This window comes from Cygnus atratus, chromosome 26, assembly GCF_013377495.2.
Source record: "Cygnus atratus isolate AKBS03 ecotype Queensland, Australia chromosome 26, CAtr_DNAZoo_HiC_assembly, whole genome shotgun sequence".
Taxonomy (NCBI): Eukaryota; Metazoa; Chordata; class Aves; order Anseriformes; family Anatidae; genus Cygnus; species Cygnus atratus.
This window is the reverse complement of record NC_066387.1, coordinates 2001235-2023198: the sequence shown is the minus strand read 5'-3', so window position 1 is coordinate 2023198 and position 21964 is coordinate 2001235. Positions and strand designations below refer to the sequence as shown.

Below are 21964 nucleotides of genomic sequence, written 5' to 3'. Positions count from 1 at the left end.
CTGAATTAGGTTCAGCTTGGATACCACAGAGACGGGCAGCGACGCGGAGCAGGAGGATGTGGAGAAGGGCAGCCGGTCCTGCCCGCAGCCTCGCGTGTCCCTGCAGCTGCCCCGGCGCGAGCTGGAAGCCTGGAGCAGCACCGGGGGCAGCATGGTGATCAAGGTGGAGATAGAGCCGCTGCGCCCGAGCCTCCCGGGCTGCCCTGGCTCGGAGGAGGTGGTGAGTGTGCGAGGGCTGCATGTGTGCTGGCAGCAGGCAAGCTGGGCGTGTGGAAGGCACCAGCTGCAGGCTGGACTCCTGTGGTGCCAGCATCGAACCAGCTGTGGCAGGAGGTCTGCAGGGATCTCAGCAAGGATGGGTTTTCTCTGCTGTGGGACAAGCTTTTGGCAAAGGCCCTGGGAGCTGGTGATGCACAGCCCTTTTTTCCCATATATCCAGTTGTAATTTCCCTTGCTGCAGCCAGAAAGGAGCAAACACTGCCTGTTCCCAGTGATACTCCCCTCTGTTTATTTCTGAACTGCCTCACCAGCTTCTCCACCGAGACTCTGGGGCAGAGCTGGTGGCAGGATGCATCTTTTGGGTCTCAGTCTAGTCCTGTGCTCTGCTACGGCACAGCTAGCACCTTGCAGCGAGGGAATGAGCCCTGGTGCTGCCGGGGGGGTGGCCTGCAGGGCAGGAGTCTGTGGGAAGGCAGGGGCGATCGCTGGCGCTTGAGATGGGAGCCCCATTCCCTGCCTTGCACCTTGCCAGCTATGCTGGGCCCCGATGGAGGCTTTGGCACACGCAGGACCAAAGATGCCCATGAATTTTCACTTCTCCAGGAACGTGGCAGTGACGGGAAGAGACTGAGGTCGAAGTCTGTCCCATCAGCCTGCGAGATCGCCTCCCCTCCGATACCCTGCGGTTTCAACACTGCTCTTTCGGTCGTGGAAGGTTGGTGTAGACTGCAAGTACAGCTTTAATTGAGTGCAGGTTGGCTGTGACTAAGACACAGAGCCGGAGATGTAGCCTCTGCAAGTCTAGACATCCTCTGCCCTTCCCTGCTACACAGTCCCAGGAGCTCCTGAGACAAAGTCAAGCTGACTTTGGGTATGAGCTGGGCTTACAGGAGTCTAAGCACAGACATGTCCCCAGAGGCACATTGCCGTGCAGCCGGAGTGTTGGTCATTCCTCACGCACACGAGGCAAGGATGGTTTCCTAGGAACAAAATGTACCGCTGCTTCTGCCTGGGCTTAAATGTGCCCTTTCTCCTCCACCCACAGGAACAGGGCAAACGTGGTCTTCTGGCAGCAGGGCCCTTAACTGGCAGGGGAGCAGGCTGTGGACAAGGCCATCAGGTTCTGCTTCCTGCACTGAAAGCCAAAAAGCCTTAGAAAACCAGAGACAACAGGAGGAATGAACTGAGGGCTTATTTGCTGAGTGCCTCTCCGGGCTTATGAGCCTGTGAAAAGAGAAATCCCTGCTCAGAATATTTTTCCTCTGCTCTGTCTCTTTTGGCAAACCGTGCTGCAAAGCACGGTGAGAGGACTCAGCTCCTAGGAGAGCCCCTCTCCCAGGTGGTCTGTCAGCACCAAAGCCACCCCAGCTCCTGTAAACTTCATGTTGGCCAGCTCTGTGCTGCTGGAATCCATTAGCCTGCCCCACTTGCGAGGATTGTCCTGCAGCAAAACGTAGGGAATTGTTAAGAGCACGGGCTGAGAAGTAAAGGAGGGGTAGCCACGGGGGGGGAGGGGACAGTGTCAGCTCCTACCCTCTACCTGCAAGCAGGATCCTCAAAAGTTAGAGTAACAGACTGCAGGAGGAAGGTATAACACAGCAAACCAGGATGCCTGCTGAGGGTGTTTTGTGTTCCAGGTGTCGAACCCCCTGCTCTGGAGATGCTGGAGAAGGATCACGTGTCCCCAGACCACGTGTAGGTATTGTCAGTCCTGGCTTTTGGAGGTGGCTGAGATTCTTGAGTGCATCTGAGCTACTGGAGATCCAGTATCAGACCATAAGGGAGATCCCACCATGCTGGGGCACGGCTCCGTAGTTGGTCATAAACCGGTGCCTGATTCTTCGTGGGGTGCAGAACGCGTTTGCCAGGAAAATTTCTAATCTTTTGTTTTTTTCTTCTGCCCCATCCCTGGTAGGCTAATTGTCCAGCAGGTACTTCAGGAGCTGAAGCAGTATCATGGGTGAGTGTGTCTGGGAGAAGGATTTGGGCGGGGAGGTCATGGGCTTGCCCAGGAACGCGTTACTGCCCATTCTCCAAAGATGGGCCTCCCTGCTGACCCTCAAGTTCTGCCCTTGTGTTTGTTGCTGTGGCTGATGTCTTCTCGTTGCACAGGGCAAAGCAGAGAGTTTGTGTGCAAGAAGGCAGTGATTCCTCCCAGCAGAACCTCACCTGGTTTGAGTTCCTGTCTAATGAGTAAGTGAGGCGGGCAGTAACCCCACACTTTGTGTCCCTGGAGCAGACTCTGATTTCTAGCCCCACTCCATCTAAGCTCAAGTGCCCCACTACTACTGTGGACATTGGTTTCTGCAGCAGTTCAGCCCAGACTGGGGCCTCATTGTGCATGGCACTGAACAAAAACACAGTGCCAGCCATAATCTGAAAGCTCATTTCCTTATTTGCAAGTCTCCATGTGAATGACATGACTGATGCTGAACCAGATCTCCCAAGGGATCGAAAGCCCAGGGATGGGGTCCTAAAGTAAAGCTTCAGCTGAACTTCATCAGTGATCTCCTTGAATTGTGCTTGGCCGGTTAACTTCCCTTAGTTGAGATGCTTTTTGTCTCGTTTCAGAAATGAGGACAGTGGAAAGAGTGACAAAGCAGAGAAAGGCACCAAGGTGATGCGCCGTCTGAGTTCCTTGCGGAGCCGAGTTACCGGGTCCTGGCAGAAGGATAAGGTGAGAGATGCCGAATTTGTGGAGCAGGTTGCTGAATTCCTCGAGCAGGGGAGGGGATCTGGTTCCATCGACCAGTTAGCTGGTCCACCACTTTTGGGTAGCTGAGGCCTCTGATTTCATCAGCAGATGCATGGTGACTCCTAACAGCACGCACTGGACCAAGTGGTCCCTGACTCACGGAGAAGAGCTTGCAGGGGTGCAGGCACGTGCTGCAGCGCTGTGTCCTGCCTTTCCTCATGCATGGCCCTACCCTAGAGGGACTGTCCCAAGCCTTTGGGAGGCATTTGAGAAAGCCACTGCAATCCCAAATGTTCAGGCACAGAGGGGCCCACCGCACTTGCTGTGTACCAGCTTGCTGTGTGCTTGTTTTTACCAGCAGGGAGAGGAATGTGTGGGCAGTGCGGGGCACATAACGGAGCTGTGGTTTTTGTTTTGTTTTGTTTTGTTTTCCTTCCAGGGTAAGAACAAAGAGCAATCAAAAGAGAAAGAGAAGGAGAAAGAGACAAAGGAGCCAAAAGAGAGGTGGAAAGAGGTCAATCGGCACCAGCTTGTGCCAGGGGTTTTCTCCAGCTGCACCAGCTGCTCCCTGTGTGCCAAACCTCTCGTGAATAAAAGTGGTCTGCAGTGCCTGAGTGAGTATGGCTGTCGCTGCCTGGCTCTGGCCCAGCCTGGCTGTCCCCGCTCCCCGGCCTGCCCTCTGCCCAGGCCAGCCATTCCCCTGCTTAAATCCGCCTCGTGGATTGCTTCACTTCTCTGCCTGGCTTGACTCACCCCACTGCCCTGCTTAGCCTGGCTTGGCTGTTCTCCAGATAGCCTAAATAATCACTACATCTGCCTGGCAATAATTTATCCTTGTTATCGTTGGCCACCTGACCATTTCCTGCCCCTTTCCCCAAAGGAGGGTTCTAGGTCAACTTTTCCTTTAATAAGGTTTTGTTTTTGTTTTTGTTTTCACAAAGCTCTGCTTTACCCAAGCAAATGTCCCTGCTGCCTGAGTGAAGTATTTTAGGCTGTTTTACACCAAGGCAGTGATGTGTCAGCTGAGCATCTGCCCTGTGAATGGGCACAGGGATTCCTGGGGCATCCAAAACTTTAACAGCTAACACAATATTCAAATGGAGCCACCCAGGACTTGCATGGATGAGATTCCTGCTTTTCAGATGCAAGTAGTGCTCAGGAATGGCAGCTGCTCCTTTGCAGGCATGCATGGGGCTCTGTCCTCCCTTGCTGCATGGCCTTGGCTGCCGGACAAACTGTCCCTCCTCCTGGGGGCAGATACTCAGGGCACTGAAGAACATTTTAATTCTTGAGAAACTGCCTGTGGGCAGATTAAATCTTTTGGAAATGAGAGAGTTGCTCTCTTTCTCCACCTTGTATCCTCAAGCAATGCTCACTCTCAAGTAACGAACTCTCAGCACTCTTAAGGTCAGTAAAACCTTCCTGGGGCAAACCAACTGGCTGCCTTAGGGGATGTGTTATAGGAAGCATATTTTCCCTTCAGGGCAGAGAGAGATTTAAAAGGACCACAGGCTGTTAGTGAACATTTCAGAGGTGTCACAGTCAAAGCATAGAGGAGGGAGCTGAATAAGAGCAAGTGCTTTGTGGATATTTAGAAAGGATTCAAATATTATGAGAGGTGGCAGAGTTATGCTTTGTTCTTTCTGTCTGAAAGCTCTTAGCTGAGGCTCTGTTTGCAGTGCTGCATGCTGCTTTACAAAAATACCCGAATCTGAGCAGATGCAGATAGTCCTTGTTCTGTAGTGAACAAAGAGCTTAGAGACACGCTCTTTCTGGTCCCAGAAACCCCGGGGTCATTGCCAGTGCGAGCGATTCTTCTCTGAAAAACAGCTTTGGAGATCTGTGATTGGGAGCTCAAGGGGTTGGAGCCGTCTTTCAAAATACGTTTGGCTTGGCATATCATTGTCCATCATAAATGTGTGGGGACTGGATGTGAGTTATATTAACCTTTACCTTGTTTGTTAGCCTTACCATGAGGAATCTGTGTTCTTAAGTCTTACTAACATTCAGCAGAAAAGCTCCATGGTGACTGAGGCGCTGGTTTGTGTTTGGGACTCTGTGACATCTCCTTTGGTTTCCTGGGTTGCTCAGGGATCGCGCTGCCTAGGGTAACATGGGCAAACATGGGCAGCAGAGCTCGTTGTTGCATGTTCTCTGCGTGGTGGCTTGAACTGAGGCTGAGCAGTCAGGCAGGGTTCTGCGATGTTCGTTAAAATTAATGTTCTGCCTGTGGCCGATCTGCACCGGGGACTTGTTGCATGACAGCTGTTAGCCCGAGAGTGCCTATATTTGGATTATGCTGGGCTGAAACCTTTGCAAGCTGCTTCTGGGCAGCAGAGTCGATAGCTGATATCTCTAGCTCCCATTATCGCAGCTCTGAGCGGTGCGTGGTCTCCTGACGAGTCGCTGATAGGGCTCGGGAAAAGCAAGTTTTCGGGCCACCGGGCAGCCAGAATGGCATGCCCACTTTTCAGATGTGAAAGCCGCTCTGTCAGGGCTCAGCCCGAGCTGTTGCCGCTGCCAGAATTTGAGGATATTTGGCTGCTCCTCTTGTTTTCTCCTAACGAACTCAACACTTCGCCATCTATACGCCTTGGCCCTCGGCCAGCTCTCGGTCCACCTCATGGTCAGGTGCTGTTGTTTACGTTATCTCCGTGGTATTTTTAACTGCAGCACCACCGTGTGGCAGGAAGCGAAACGGGCTCGAAAAAAGAATACAAGAAAAAATAGCAGTTAAAGAAAAGGGTGAGTTGAAACCAGGGAGTAGAAGGATGTGGGAAAGAGTAGGCATTCTCATGCCTGAGGTCTTTTTCGCTGTCCTGTGGACACAAAGAGTCTGGTGGCTACCAGGACAGTGATGAAATAGAGGCGCAAGAGCTCTTCGTTTCGGACAAAGTAACAACAGGAGGAATTCTGCTTTTAATTCAGAACAAAGAATTAGCATTCTTGTGCTGGAAACAGGCATGTGAGCTGTGAAGAAGGCATGCAGCCTGGGTGGCTCTGTGCAGGGCAATTTGCTCCCCTCTCCCACCTGATTCCTCCCGTCCATCCTCGCTCCACGTGGTACAAAGCCTCCCAGGGAAGGCGGAAGGAGACCGTGGTGTGCGTCGAGTACAAATGCAGGACAGTTTCTGCAGCTCCAGCTTCAGAGTCTCCCAGACGTGATGTTAGGAGTCTGGCAGGGATGAAAAACAAAGAGCAATGTTTGTGGTAACTGGGATCTCGACAACGGTGGCCACCCAAACTTTGGTGTTATATAAACTTTGAGCTGAGAGCCTCTGGGTTTACTGTTCACCTGGAAATGGAGAAAGCTCCTTTTGAGCCTTTGCTGTCAAGGGTGGAGAAGGTTCTGTGCCTAAATTAATCCTTTCTTATAAACATGCTTCCAGAGTTTATGCAACAGGAGTTAGATGAATCCCAGGAAAGCCCTGACAGGAGGAGAGCTCTCCAAGCAGGCTGTGCCATGGAGGGGAGCCAAGGATATGCTGTGGTGTATGGATGGCAGAAAGATTGCTTCCCCCTCAGTGACCTGAGATTGAGCACTGAGGTAGAGGTGGGACCTCTATGTCTTCTTTAGTTGAGCCTTATGTCTTTATTACTTTATGGAAAAGATGCAGCCCTAGCCCCTTTTGGTAGCTCAGATCAACCGTCTTCTTCAAAAGCAAACCTTTAGTTACAACCAAAGTGCTCGGCAGGCTTTGGACAAATCCCTCTTCTTTAAGAGAAGGTGCACAGTTTAATGAATCTTCATGAATAATCCAGGCCGGCGGGTTGTGACTGACAGCAGACTGCCCACCTGTCCTAGGCTGACCTTTGCTGGCTGTTTCAGTACACAGGCTGATTTATAGCAAGTTGCAGTAACATCCAGTCTCCGGGACTTATTAGCACATTGTGAAAGAGGTTTGAAGAGCCGTTTCCTTCCTTACAATTTTTCCGTGGGTAAATGGAGGACATGGGTCTCAGCAGTTGTCAGGCAAACATCTCCTGCAGTTGTCAGGCAAACATCTCTTGTTTTCATCTGTAAGCAAAACAGGCCAGAGTGGCTCTTGGTCTGGGCTTGAAATTCAGCGCGTGAAATTCACCTCTCGCTTTGCAGCTTTGCCTGCACACCCTTCCTTTTAGGATTCCCAGCGCAGCACCAATAAGCTAATATGGGGAGGAGAGGTTTGCCTTATCATAGGGAGGACTGAGTTGATTTTCTGTTGTGAGATTTCTGCTCACAGCCCACACAGAATCCTGAGAAATCTGAAAAGCAGCAGGCAACCTGAAACTTCGCATTTCTGGAAAGAGACACAGCTGCCAAAAAGCTTCTATTCTGGGGAAAAAGGAGGTTTGGCTGCTGTAACATGATGACAGTGATGAATGGACTGGGAGTCCCTCTTGGAATGAGTGATTACTGACAGGAGTCCAAATCAAACAGGCGAAACCAGAGCGCCTGTGATCGGCTGTGGGTTAATGTGGTTACAAGCCAGTGAAGCAGGATCTAAAGCAACTGGGAAAGTGGTCTGCAGAATTGGTTTCAGAGGAAGCGCTGACTGAACTATGAATCTGCAGACATATAGCTGGCCCTACCAAATACTCCCTGCAACTGTCGAGGTTTTAGAAAAGGAAGCAGAAAAATATATTGCTCTCAGTGCTTCTCCTTTTCTGCTTTTCTCTTTCTTCTTCTTTCTGGACAGTATCACCTTTGTCTGGAACATTTCCAGGATGCTGTTCCTTGCATTTCCTGATGAAACCTGTGTCTCGTACACCTGGCCTGACAGATGCATAAGGCCGTGTGACAGTAATCTATTTGCTACTCGTTCAGTAAGAAATGTTTTATTATTATAGAGAATTACACAGGATTAGAAAGCCAGTGTGCTGCTATTCTCTTCATTGCAATCCAAGCCTTAGCTCTAAGCTATGGAGTATTTCAGCTGGTTGCTGTGCCAGATTTTGCACTGATTTTGTGGAGATGCCCTGAGGCCAGCCGCACAAGCACAGCATGTTCTCTCTGTGAAAGCTTTCGTTGGGCAATCTGCAATGCTTTACTTTTATATTATAGTGAATCACAAAGCTTGAAGTGTCTAAGGATTAATCTGTCACACAGTGGCAGCCAGCTGTTTACCCCCAAACTGCTTCATTTAATGATTATTTCTCTATCGGGACTGAGAGGCCCCAGTAAACGACTGGGACCTCTTTGTACTTAGTCCTGTACAGCACCAGAACAAAAGGGAACATTTCTGAAAAGCTTGCAAATATTAGATGAAAAAAATCGATGAAGTAGGTCGCAGTGTGGAAACCAGAGACAATATTGGTCTCAGGGTAGTCTAGGATTTCAGCACATTTCCAGCCAAAATGGTGCCAGGCTTTTTCAAAGCAGCGCGGGAAAGCTGCAGGGTGGATTTTGAGAGGGAAGTTTGCTTTGTAATTATGTATGTTGCATTTGCAAGCTTGACAGGCAAATTGAACGTGCACAACTTAAAATATGACAAACCTGAGATGGAGATCGGTATTTTAAGTCCTCAGAGTGAATCATAGATCAGGAGGCAAGGTTAGGTCATGAGGTGCTCCAATTTTTCCTCCCTCCACAGTACTCTTCAGTGGCACTGCACTAGTACCACATCAAACTGCTGGCCTTAGTTTCAGGGAATTTTTATTTTTTTCCAGCACTCTAGTTATACAAGACAGTGCATGAATCTGACGATAGCGAAGCAGCATCTCCTTGGCTTTCGCTGTTTGTCTGCACAAGGGTCACTCACAAAAGCCCAGGCCGGCTGCAGGCACGAGCAGTTCCAGGGCGGTTAGGAAGCGAGCGCGCTGCCAAGCTGCCTGGCACCCCAACACCGCCTTGGCAGAAGCTGTTGTAAACACTTCGTATTGAATGGCAAATCCCACCGGGCTTTTAATGATGAATTCCCTATTTAGAGTAAATCCCCGGCGCTGCGCAGACACGTGAAGCACCGCGTTAAAGCTATCACTCGGGATGCTGCGTCCCATCTATTAAGGGGCTGTTTAGTCTTTGTTCCCCACCGCCGTCAGGCGCTGACGGGAGGCAGGTGCCTCGCAGAGTCCCCGAGTGTTTAAAGCTGGGGCACGGGGAGTCGGGCTCGGTTCTGAGGCTCGGGCAGGGCCGATTTGGCCCCCTCATCAGGCAGGGAGCCGGGCTCCAGGCTCCCGGTCCTGAGGGAGCGGCTCCCTGAGGAGAAAGCGCGGGCTGCTGAGGGGCGCGAGCTCCATGACGGGGACGCGGGCTCTCTGAGGAAAAAATACGGGCTGGGGCCGGAGGCCCGACACCTGTGGAGGATCCCGAGCCCCTCCAGGCTCCCTCTCGTACCCTCCTCCCACTTCTCTTGCCCTGCCCTGTCCTCGACGGGGCGGCGGCGCGCACGCGCAGGTGCTCGCCCTCGGCATCTTTTCCCTTCCGGGACACGGGGGCGTTTCCTGATGCTGTGGCGGCCGTTCCCGGGACGGAGAGTGCAACCGGAGGCTCCCCGGGGAGTCCGGTAAGAGCCCGGGCTGTCAGCGCGCCTGTCGGCGCCCCCCCGAGCCTCGGATGCCGGCTCCCCCCCCCACCCTTTACCGGCTTCAAGCAGGCGCTCCTGGCACCGGGCTCCCCCTTGGGCGCTGTGAGGCCGCCCCCCGAGGCTCCGGCCACCCCCCGGTCCCCTCAGAGCCCTCAGCAGGGCGGCGGCACCGGGCAGTTTGCAGCCCCGGGGGGGAGCGGGGCAGAGTTACACAACGCCTCCGTCGGGGGACGTGGAGGAAACCCACGGTTCGCCTCGTCCTTCCCGTGATAAATCCTTCGGGGTTTACAGCCGCCCCGGCGTGAGCAGCTCAAGGCTTAATCTGGGGGACGAGGCAGCTCGTGGGGATCTGGTCTTTACCTCAGAGACCTCTCGGGGAGGCTAAGGGAGGTGAAATGTTAGCGCGTGTTGTGGGCAGGAGGCGGGCTGGCGTCGTGTGGAGCCGGCTCTGCGTGTGTCCCAGGGAGGCCCGAGCATCCCTGTGCTGTGGTGGTGAAATCCTGCCCCTTGTCTCCTCGGTTGTACACATACTGTCGGGGCTGCAGCAGTGAGAAGCGCCCAAGGTGTACATTAAATACCTTAATACTGTTTGGGAAAAAAAAAAAAAGGTGAAAACTGCATACGGTTCCTTATCCACAGCTGTGATGACCGGTTTGAAATACGTCTTGGCCTAGGCATGGTGTGGAAAGGAGAGGGAGAGGTCCTCAGGTTGTGGGCTCAGCTTTGTGTGCTGGAGAGGAAACCCCCGTGCGAGCTGGGGCCTGTGACAGATTTCAGGGGAGGTGCGAGGAAGCAGGGACAGATTCAAAAATGAAATAGCTTTTTGAATGTTTCTGGTACTGTGTTTGGTTTCGCTGCTCAAATAAATAAGCAAAATCGCTGAATGTTGTTTGAAGACTTGGTGCTGTGGTTTTGTTATTGTAGTATCCGTGTGTCTTCTCTGCAAAACCAAGAGAAGGAACTGTTCCTTCCCAGCTGTTTGGTGCAGCCCCTTTTCAAAGTGTTTTCTAGTGGTCTTTATTATTTATTTATTACTATTATTATTATTTACAGATTTATAAAGAGAATAGTTTAATTCTCTTTGGTATGCTATAAAAATAAACCCGTGAACTATGGCTCTCAAACAGGAGCCATCAGACACGGTGTGTTGTAGTTCCACCTAATGTTTACCTATGAAATATTTTAAATACCTTTTATGATTGTCATAGTTGCTGCTTCAGTCCTGTAATGTTCCTGTAGAATGGGGGAAGGGTTGAGCATGAGAGAATTGAAATGGTACTCATATTTCTTTTAGTATAACGTGTTATTTTTCCTTGGTATTGTTTAGAAAGACAAACATCCATTGTTCGTTTGTTCCGGCTTGGGATTCTTTGCTTAAAGGAAACCCCAACCCCCCTTGAACTTGCAGTGCCGGGAGTGACACGAGCCCACCACACCCCCAGCGTGACATTTTGACAGTAAAAACAGACACAGCGAGAAAGGGGTTATAGGTTGTTTTGGGAGAGCAAGAGGGAAGCTGCAACTTAATAATTTAGTGTTGTTGTTCTCTCGCGTGGGCTGTTTCTATTTCCAAATGTGAAGTATCTTGTCACCCTGTACCCTTCCAGTTTGGGGTTTCTGCCTCTGCGCAGTGAGGCATGTTAGCAAAATAAGTAAACACCGGTCACCAAAGCCTGTGGGACAAAGTTAAATCAGTTCCGAGTTCCCGCAGGTACATGACCTGGGTTTACCAAATACAGAAACTTCTTCAAGTTCAAGTGAGACTCCTCCTCTTCCCTAAGGAGATTTGTCACGAAGTCACTCTGCTTCTTCTGGAATGCTGTACTTGCCTAAAATGTTTCTCAGTTACCGTGTTGCGCATCTTTGTTTAAATTTGGATTTTATGTTCTATATTAATCATTCATATGCAAATCGTTCAGATGTGAATGTTTTCTTTGTCAATCCAAGAGGCAGTAATAACCTTGTATGGTGTAAGGCTGAGGTTCTCTTTGATCTCGGAAGTGTCAGACATCTGAAAACATAAAAATGATTAGTTTCACATGAAAACTGTTTTGTCCACAGCTGTCTGAATTTAATAGATAGTGGATATATCCTTAATTAAAACAGTACTTGAACACCTTGTATTGTTAGGAACAGCCTTAAAAGGTGTCCCTGCCTGAACCTAACTGTTTTAAAGTTGTTTTTGAATGTGTCGTTTCAAAACACCAAAATGCTGTATATGTGAGGGGGGAAAAAAGTCAGAAGTTAAATTTTAGATTAATCACAACATATCTAAGTGGTAGTTGTGGTTGTTTGCAAATGGCCTTTTAAGAGTTATTTTATTGGGCAGTACCGTTCCAGACCAAAGGTCAGGGTCATAACACTCATAATATTTGGTGAGTCATAGATTTGTCCTGGAATCCAATTCTGGAAGACGCTTATGGGACATTGCCAGTATCTGATCCACAAGAAGGTATTAGAGCTGGGGGAAAATGCATCCGTATGCCCTTTTTCAGCTGTTCATTTCCCTCTTGCATAGTGTGAATCAGTGTTGGGCTTTTGGGCGTTGTAATGCGTTGTCCAATAAAATGCTCCTGTGTGACTGCCTGCAGATTGGCTTCTGGGAGCCTTTGGGAAAACATCTCGTTAATAAGGGAAGTGTTCCTCTTATTACTGTTTATTTTTATCGTTATACAATAGATTAATTTCATTATCCTCAATTTTGAACAGAGTCATTTATGATGTTTATGAGCCTCTTGGTCTCGAATGATTCTTTGCTGGATGAGGCCCCCGTTTCAGTTCGCCTGTCAGTGGGCCGGAGGCCATCACTGACACAAGCCCATGCAAAATGCTTCAGGGGCAGCAGCAGACCCCGTAGCAAGCAGATGTGGGATAACATGATGCTCCCAGCATCCTCAGCCTCATTCCACGTGGCTCGGTGTAAGCCCAGAACCCACCCCGGTGGGTTTGCATCGTTTCCTGTGGTATCGATCGCTGCGGTACCTTTAGCACGGGCAGTGGTGCTCCTGTCCCCGTTCAGCTGAGGTAACCCAAAGCCTTGCAGCTCCCAGGTGGGTGGCAGCTGACCACACGTTCTCAGCACTGGGCAGAGCTGTAGCACTTCTGCGTTTCCCTGCCCAAATTCACCTTCCTGCCATTCCAGTGACTGGGAGAGGGAAGAGAAGGAAATGGATGGAGGATAAGATGAGGAAGGGGAGAGTCTGGGTGGCAGTTGGATTTATTTTTTTTTTAGCTCTGTCCTCCTCAGTACTGCCTTCTGTGCCTCTCCAGTTTGAGAATAGTTCACCAAAATAACTGTCAAGTTCATTTTTGTACCTCACCTCATTCTTGATCTGAATAAAACCTAATGCCACCAGTTACTGATGGAAAAACACCCTCTGTTTTCTGCGGTTAGGTATCTGTTATTTGTATAAATCGAGTGACCCTTCTTATTTATCTTTGCTCTTAAATATCAGTCTCAACCTCTTCAGGTTCCTGTGACCTCCACTTTCCTCTGTCCCTCATTCTTCTCCTTGCTGTTTTCTTGACCCCTGCTGTTCTCTAATTCCCTGTTCAGAGAGGCTGTCCAGAAGAATAAAGAATGCAAGGAGACCTTGTGTGTGCGCAGAAAAAGGAAGTCAAATTCACTAGTATTCAAATACTTGTTCCCATCCTTAACTGGGGTGTATTTGGTTCATTAAAAGTGTGGAAGATGAAATATGTTTTTATAAAATGAAGTATGGTTATAACACAATCTGATTCTTCTGTCAGTTTTCAAAATTCTGTTCTGACACCTGGACAAAGATAATGCCACTTGGAAATCAGCGAGCTGATTGCATTTCAAGTAGGCTCTTAGAGAATCGAGTCCTTAGATTCATCTGCAGTTCGGAGGCTTTTCTATGGCATTTACCTGTTTTCTAGCATATTCTTTCCTGTTGCATAAAGAATCTTTTAGCAGCACAGGGAGCTAATACGCAGCACTATTAGATATGTCTTCTGATGAAACGAAAAATAGCTACTGAGAGTGGTATAAGGTAGCTTTATCTACCTTATTGGCATAAAATCAAGACAAGAATGTGCACAAGGGTGCTCACTGAAACACCTCGGATTGCTCTGTACCTCTTCCAAATTAAGAGATCTTTTAGGTCTCTCTCTTTCTTCCCCTAGATGGGAATGGCAAGGATAATTTGACTTCTTCTGTGTGTTTCAGACTGTGCAGTGAATGTCCATAAGAACTGCAAGAGTTTACTGGCTGAATGCAGCAGCATCAGACCCAAGGTGGGTTTTCAAATTTGTTCTTTTATAAATAACGATCCTTGACAGAGTAAGTTTAATTTAGTGTGAGTGTACAGATTTAAGTCAGTAGAGAATCTTGCCCTACATCCTTAAGACATCAAATAGTTATTCACTTGTCATTAGAGGAATTTATGACAACGTATGTGGAGAGAAATGAAACGCTTTTGTTGTTCTGAAAACTACTTACCATTCCTTGTGTCTGTCAGAGCTGTGACTAATGCTTATAAGAATGCTCAAAGTCATCATGTTGTTGTTGTTACTTTGGACCACGATTGAATTATCTGGCACCTTTGATTTTTGCACTACTTTATTTTAATGGGTTGTGCCATCTCAAAGCTGACAGTGAGGGGTGCAGAGGAATTTGGTTATGATAGTTGCAGTATTACTTATAAGCTGAGCAATGCAGAGTAAGTGTTTTCATTTCTGACCTCCGATAAACTTTATATCTTGCCAAGCTGCTCATTTTTTTATCTGTCACCATGGTGCCTGTGATTGCAGGTAAGGTCACGGGTTGGTCTCAGATAGTATCTGTCATTTTTTCTTCAGGTATTAGTTTCAAAAAATCATTTCCTTCGTCTCATAACTACTTACACTTGAGGGGGTTTTAATTTGTTTTAACCTGCAACTGTTGATGATTTTGGACTCTGATTTTAGAACATGATAGCAGGTTAGGGAGTACTATGAGGAGGAAAAGAGAGAGCAGAACAGCTCAAACCTGGGCAGTCGGAGGTTAGAGGAAGTATTTTCAGCCTTTGGGGATTTAGAACATAACTCTTTAGGGTGTAGAAATGTTCTTGTGTTTTGTTGTTGTTGTTTTTATGTATTTTTTTTATTCAAACTTGTCAATGCATTGTGCGTTTTTGTTTTTAGCATAAACAATCACTTGCTCTGATACTTTGATATTTGATTTCTACTCTTTATCATCTGCCAAACTTTCATACTTGAATCACCCCATTACAAATTGCTCCTGAAGAGAACAAAGAGAGTGACAGCACAAAATGATATGGGGAATGAAGTCAGAAGTGAGATCCTCGAAGTGAAGCCAGACTCCCAGAAAACCATTTATTACAGACCGTGTTACTTACTTAATTTGTCTGCATCTTAGATAAATGGAGTCTTATTGAATTGGAATATCCTAGTGTTGTAAGAATGAGAAAGCTGTGCAGATTAACAAAGACAGTTTTTGGCCAGTCTTATTTCTGGTTGAAACCAAGCATTGGCTGGGTTAGTTCTAGTTTAGTTAGTATTGCTTTAAGCTAAACTGCAAGAAAGTGGAGGTGAAGGCTGTCTACCTCAAGGGTTTGCTTTCATTTAATAAATTACTTATGGTCATAGCTTTAATTCAGCTCTAACTTCGTTTTGGTTGTACTTCAGTCTAGGTTATATTTGATGGAATTTTTGTATATGGAGTTGATGTCTGCGCCATGCTTCTGGAATGTGGGAAAATCAAAGCTGTTATTGTGTCAAATCTTTTAGACTGTCAGTACACAGCTTCGCTTACAGTTAGGGTTATATGCCAGGAAAAAATTGATTCCTTTTGGACTGGAAAGTTGGTCTGTATGTGTAACAGTATTGTATTTTTTCCTATAGCAGAAAGATTTGCAGCACAGACCTTCTGGATCTCCACAAAGTTCGTCCCAGTGCATTTCCCCAGGTTTGTACTAAAGAATGATTTCTGTGCTCAAGGCTTATCTGTTCAATTGTATTTTTTTCTTTAATATGTTTTAAAGGCTATACACAGGGTGTTATTGAAGTATAGAAAAGGTCTCTTTTAATAAGATGGCTTCATTTTTTTTCTATTGGGAATGGCTTAGAGGCTCCTAGCAATCTCCTGTGTGTTTTTATCTTTTTATCTTTTTATTTTTCTTTATACCTTCTTGCTGTGTAACCTCAAAATATCATGGTGAAAAGGGATCAATAAGCTAGTTTCTCATTGATTGTCTATTCTCTGGCCTCTGAAAGGACTAGAACTGTGAACTTTGTTTTACATCAGATTTTCATAATTGTCTATTTAAAACTTGCCTGCAGCTAGTGGTTGCTAGAAATCTCTAAGACAAGCTAGCGCTAATGGTCTGAACATAAATCTTTGTTAAAACGAAGTGGGAAAAGGGATCTGGGAGCAAAGAACAGCTCTGTTGCAGCATAGGCTTTGAAATAGCTTTTTGCTACTGGAAAAGACCATCGCAGTTACAGTTGTAAGATATTAAATGGCATTTTAATTGGTAGATGTTTCGAGGCCTGCCTAGCAGAATAGGCTTCTTGGGCTCTGAGGTGACTGACTGTAACTAGAGCAGAATTATTTTCTGCCTTGCAGTCAGTCTGTTTGGTTGCTTTGATGGCTATGAGAAACACATTTGAGGTGAAGGTCTGAATACTACTCTGACTTTTGCATGTGTGTTTGCTAGGTATTGTTTGACTTGCATTTCAAACTGTACTTCTTTATGAAATAATTCTTAACAGATAGCACAAGGGGAATAATTGCTGTAAGAAGATAAGTGGTTGATTGCGTGGCCAAGAATGGTTTTGTGCATTAAGGGGAAAGTAGAGAGACTAAAATAGGAAACAATAAAGAATAATGAAAATAGGAAAAGCTGGCCTTAGGGCTTGTCGTTGAAACAGCTCTGTGGTATACAGTCTGGTCTGATGTGATAGGTTAACAACGATCGATACGGACTCTCAGCAGTGTGCAGACAGTGCTAATTGAACTCAGAAAATGGCTTTTCGTTGGTGCAGGCTCTGCTAGGCAGCCACTACTAATTTTCCATAGTCAAAAGCAGAAGATGGAAGTTAAAGGAACATCTCATAGCACGGGCTCTGTCTTTACCCACAGTATAACACTGCAGCCTGTAAGGCCCAGAAAAAAAAAGCCAAAGGTGGTGTATCAATATAGAAGAGAGACACGTTTTAAGAAAGGTGCAGACTGTGCCCTCCCCCATATTTTGCATCTGGAAATGTTTAGATTTGGCCTGCCATTGGGAAACAAACCTTTTATGTTCTTGGCTGTGCAGCACAGAAAGAGAACTTGATGGCTGATGATTTCAGTGCTTCCACAAATGGAAGTGGGATGGCATTTATTATTAAGCCTTTGTTCAAGAAATCTTCCTTTGCCAATCTTACCAATATCCGCTCAGTCTGCTTTTTTGGGACGGTGAACTCGAAGCTCATCACTTGGATGTTGGAAGAGGAAATATATCTCTGTTTACCCAATTTGTTACAGACTGAGAATGAGCTGTGTGCATAGCCAAAAGAATTTGAACTTGAACATTTGTGGGAGAGGTAGTCCTAGTAGGTACAAGATGCAGTGATAATTGTATTAAATGATGGTGAAATGTTCTCTGCAGCCATCAGACAATTCTCGTCAACTGTTTCAAGGAAGATAAAATGAGAGACGAGTAGATGCAGAGTATGGGATATTAAGAAATTTGGAAAAACCTTTTTTATGAGTAGAAACATGAATACTTGGATTTAGCTGTGCTTGGTAGAATGAGACAAGTGTGAAGGGAGAGATGAGTACTTCTCAGATAGAGGAGGAGAGATGGAGGCACGCTGAGGAGTGCAGACTAAAGAGGAGGAACTTTGGGGGACAAGTAGACACTGGCATTGTCACAAGAAAATTTGTAAATTGGTGGTGGGTGAACCTAGGCTGGGAACTGAAGACACCCTTGAACTGCTACAGCAACATGCTCCTGAAGCAGCCTCCCAGACCAGAAGTGGAAGAGGAGTTTGGTCTGTATATTAAGAGAGAGCCTGCTTGCGATGGCAGAGTCCTGGGTGCAGGGATCCGTGGGATATCTTCCATTCCCATGTCCTTAAAAGCACTTGGAAGAAAAGACACCTGCAGACCTTGTCAGTGATAAGTGTTAAAGATTGCCTGGCTGCTTCTTCATCTTTGACTTTCCTGAAATTCCTTTTTTGAGAGGACATATTTTGTCTGCTGTTCCATATCATTCATTACAGACATTAGTACTAAATAATTGTATCCATTTTTTATAAGTCTATTACAGGCTTCCATGAATTGTGTAATAGTGATTAAAGTTTTAAATATCTTTCCAGCTCACTGTCCATCTAGATTTAAAAAGCATTAAAGAGCTGCAGTATTAAAATTAAATTTAGCTCTGGTATCTATTACATTCAGCATGTGTGCATGCAGTTATAAATCACTGTGTAGCAATAAGCATTGCAAAGAACTTGTGGTTTTATGTGATCTCAGATTTTTCTTGTTTGCCATGAAATGTTCTGTGCCCTTATACGGTAGGGTGTGAATAATTGTGTGTAGGTTCTGGTGTTTTACTAAAGGAGAAGATACTTTGCAATTTCCGCACTAAATGGGCACAGTAGGGACCAATTTCCTGCACTTCAGACCTGCTGATTTAGCCAATACAGTAAGTTAAGTGGCAGCTTTACATTTCTAGAAAGATCACAGGTAGTATAAAAACCGTGCATCTCTGGGGCCACTTTACTGTGCCAAGGCTGAGGGCAGCCAGTAGTGAGCATGGGGAATACAAATTCAAAAAGCAGCGGCAGAAGCAATGCGATTCCAGCTCATCCTGAGCTGTCTTTTTGTGGCTCCTTTTCACGAAAATGGAATGAGAATGTCTTTTTGGACAATGAGCTTTTGACATCCAAGATCCTGTCTGTTCTGCGTCCACAGTCAGAGAGAGGTTTGAGAGCAGGCGATCTGCAGTGTACGCCTCATTTTCTGAGTACCAATTCAATTTTTGCCTCTCTAGCCGCTTCCTTGAAGGAGCAGCCCCGAAGTCTTCTCCTGGGACCGGATGGGACCCCAGTACTATCACGGAATCTCGGTATGACTATTACCCAGAGAGGAAATTCTCAGTCTTCATTGAACACTGCTGAAGCTGTTAATAAATTTCGGTAAGTAAACTGCTTCTCTTCTAATTCACTAGCTTCTGCTGCGTCTTTCCCCCTACCTTCCCCATGTGAAAAGAAAACCAATTAAAACTAAAACAAGACTCACATCAGTTTTCAAGCTTAAGAGAGATTCATTGAGTTTTTAATGCTGAAATTTGTTTTAAATATCCCCTAAACAGCAAACTATTATTTTTGGTTTAAATTAGCACCTTGTCTTCAGTTCCTCTACGCTATGCCACAAAAATATCATATAAGATAGGGGATTGCTTGAGTATCCCTGTCTAGAATATCTTCTTCATGGTTGTATTTGTCCTCAGACTTGCTGAAGTTCAGGAATCTTTTCTGAGATCACTTATTCAAGGTTGTGCTGGTTCTGACTAGCGTAGGAGGCAGCAGTGTTTTAAGTTGCAGGATACCTTGATGAAAATAAGTTCAAAGCTATCTGCAGGTTTCTGTAGTTGTTTGCTTTTTATGTTCCACAGTTATGCTCCATTCTCAGTGAAAGTACCCTTTTTACTCTGAAGTAGCTAAGGCTTGTCAGCAAGTGATGTGTCTTTTCAAATGTCATACCAGAAGTTGCAAGCTTGCTCGTGCTGCTCTAATTAAACCCGTAATACTTAAATGATCAAGTTGCTAAATTGATTTGAATGTTTCAAGTGTGAGTTAAAAGGGTAGCTTTCATGTATTTATTTTAACTGTATTGCACTATAGGAAGGATGCTTGTTAAAGTAGTTTTAAGTCAAGCAACTTTTAAAAAATTTTGATGTTCTCTTTGGGTCCCTTTGTCTAATCTCTTTGGTCATTTAGACTAATTTCAGGAGACATGGATGAAGGGGATTCAGGATTTATAAAATTTAAGCAGACCTCAGATGATGTTGTCTCACTTGCACCTTCAACAGCAGACTCCATTTTTCTGGAAGGTATGGAAGCTTTTGTGCTTTTCAGGACTTTGTTTCTTACACAGACTTAAAGTAACATTGAGATGTATTTACTCTTCTTGTTGTTAATGATGGTAACGAGGGATATAGTTTGGACGCAAGTTATTAATTATTGAAATTGAATGTGCTTTTGGTCTAGATGCATATTCTATATCCCTCCGAAGTGAAATAGAAACAGATGCTCATGAGTTTGAGGCAGAGTCTTGGAGTGTTGCAGTGGAACAGAGTTATGCAAAGAGACAAAAGAAAGAAGTTATAAAAAGGCAAGATGTCATTTACGGTAAGAACACTTATTTCTTTAAAACTTTTTAATTTAGGAACTTCACATTGATTATGGTTGTATTCTTTTCTTGATAGTGACATGATACCCTAGAAGAAGTTTATGGACAGCCCCAGAACAGCTTGCTTCTAGCAAGATCTAGAATAACAAAATATGGCTGTAAGGAGACGAGATGTCATATAGTCCTCAGCATTGGTCTGCTATTATATAATCAGCTCTACCTAGACATCAGCTATTTGTTTAGTGTGCTATTAATAATATTTGAAATATGAAGATTTCAAAGGTCCTCTCCATACTTTGCTCCAATGTTAAACCTTCTAATGCTAATGGAAGTTATTCCTGATGTCTGATATAAAACTGCCTTTGCTGCAGCTTAGAACTACCACCTCTTGTTTCTTTTGTCTTGTCTGTCACTCTTGATACCAGAAACAGTTTAGTCTCTAATTCTTAGCAGTTAGGAGTAGTGCTGAATTCATCTACTCTAAGTGTAGATTACACTAATTTCATGTTCCATCTAGAACGTTGATCTGCATTAAAGCAGAATTTCACAGGAGTTATTTGTCTTTTGTTATTTTTACTGAAAAGCATATTCAGAAGTACATAAATTCAGAAACTAAAAATATGTATTGTGTGACAGAGTTGGAGGAGGTTTAGGGGATCCTATATGGATCAGTATAGCTGCTCTCTTAGTGCTTTATACTGGTAAGAAGGAAGTAGTAGGCATTTTTTTATCCATTGGTTGTTGTTTATCTAGGTGTTGTTACTCTGATAATTTTGTTGGTCACTTCCAGAAGATGGTGACTTTCAGAGCTTGCTCTTTTATATCTCACTGGTCACTGCACACCATGTAAATGACCCATAATTTTTGTATTTCCCCTTGCCCAGAACTAATGCAGACTGAAATGCACCATGTTAGAACACTGAAAATAATGCTGAAGGTATACTCCAAAGCCATGAGAGAGGAACTGCAGTTCCCGAATGCAGTCATCAACAAGCTCTTCCCCTGTGTGGATGAGCTGCTGGAGATGCATGCGCAATTCCTGCTCCAATTAAAGGAGCGGCGAAAGGAGTCCTTGGAAGAAGGCAGTGACCGAAATTACATAATCCAGAACATCGGAGACCTCTTGGTAAAACAGGTGCGAATTAAATTCTACCAGCGTTCTCGACCCTTTTAAATTCCTAAAAAGCTAATTATACGATAAAGTTACAGTTGTGTAAAGGTTGATAGAAGACTGGGTTTAAGATTATCATCCTAGTATAGTGTGTGAACATGACTCCCAGGAACACACCTGGTCACAAATAATATGAAAAATTCATTAAATGTTCTTTGGGCACGTGTGTATGCATGTTATATGCTATATGACGACTGCAAATTATTTGGTTTTATTTTTCATCTGTTCCAAAAGTACGGTAGTATACTGCTGGTATCCTTCCCAAACACAGCTGTCACGCACTTAGTGCTGAGCTTCTTGGTTCTGAGCAGTGAAAAAATAAAGATCTTTTAAACTGATTACAGCTTCTCTTAATTTTAGCACCCATTCTGATATGGAGTGGATGCCACAGCTTCTCTTGTATACTGTGATCTCACCTTTTACAATCCTCAGTCTTTTTAAGTGCAGAGTCACAGAAATCCTTTTATAAATTCTCATTAAGACACCGGTCAGTTAATATTTGGTTATCTTGTGGTATTCCAAGCTCTCAGATATCACGCTGCATAAATCTCTCATTTATGGTACAGAAGAAATTGATATATTGAAGAAATGTCGTCTTAGAAATCAGTTACTGTAAAACCATGTTAAATGTGGGTCTTGACGTGTAAGTACAGTTACTGTTAATGATTTATATATTTAATACTTATATTTCCGATTAGTTTTCAGGTGAAAATGGGGAGAGAATGAAAGAAAAATACGGTGTGTTCTGCTGTGGACACAATGAAGCTGTTAGTCACTATAAAGACCTGCTCCAAAACCATAAGAAGTTCCAAAACTTAATAAAGGTAAACAACAGTCAGAAACCTCCCATTCTTACTGTGCAAAGTGTACTTGATCTCTTTCAGTTTTATTTTATAATTAAAGATCTCTGTTAATTTTGAAGGAGCTGAACGTAAGAGACATTCTCTTGATATTTGATATGCTGTTAGCTTCTTGTATTTTAGATCTTTTGAGCTGTTTGGGCACAC

At 45.3% G+C, this 21964-nt stretch overlaps 1 protein-coding gene across 2 annotated transcripts in view; it reads left to right on the top strand.

The window, feature by feature from the left end:
* The window catches only part of ARHGEF18 (Rho/Rac guanine nucleotide exchange factor 18), a 49378-nt gene that overhangs the window by 11360 nt on the left and 16054 nt on the right, over nucleotides 1-21964 (top strand). Inside the window, exons 6-19 of one of the 2 annotated variants that reach the window (XM_035567706.2) lie at nucleotides 10-220; nucleotides 823-934; nucleotides 1857-1914; nucleotides 2135-2179; nucleotides 2332-2412; nucleotides 2791-2896; nucleotides 3354-3528; nucleotides 13610-13677; nucleotides 15286-15349; nucleotides 18426-18570; nucleotides 19375-19487; nucleotides 19645-19785; nucleotides 20671-20921; nucleotides 21656-21781. In XM_035567706.2, the coding sequence (XP_035423599.1) occupies nucleotides 10-220; nucleotides 823-934; nucleotides 1857-1914; nucleotides 2135-2179; nucleotides 2332-2412; nucleotides 2791-2896; nucleotides 3354-3528; nucleotides 13610-13677; nucleotides 15286-15349; nucleotides 18426-18570; nucleotides 19375-19487; nucleotides 19645-19785; nucleotides 20671-20921; nucleotides 21656-21781 (1696 nt within the window). Of the gene's footprint in view, nucleotides 1-9; nucleotides 221-822; nucleotides 935-1856; nucleotides 1915-2134; nucleotides 2180-2331; nucleotides 2413-2790; nucleotides 2897-3353; nucleotides 3529-9243; nucleotides 9400-13609; nucleotides 13678-15285; nucleotides 15350-18425; nucleotides 18571-19374; nucleotides 19488-19644; nucleotides 19786-20670; nucleotides 20922-21655; nucleotides 21782-21964 lie in introns of those variants that run through there. The other variant, XM_035567708.2, reaches the window with a different exon arrangement.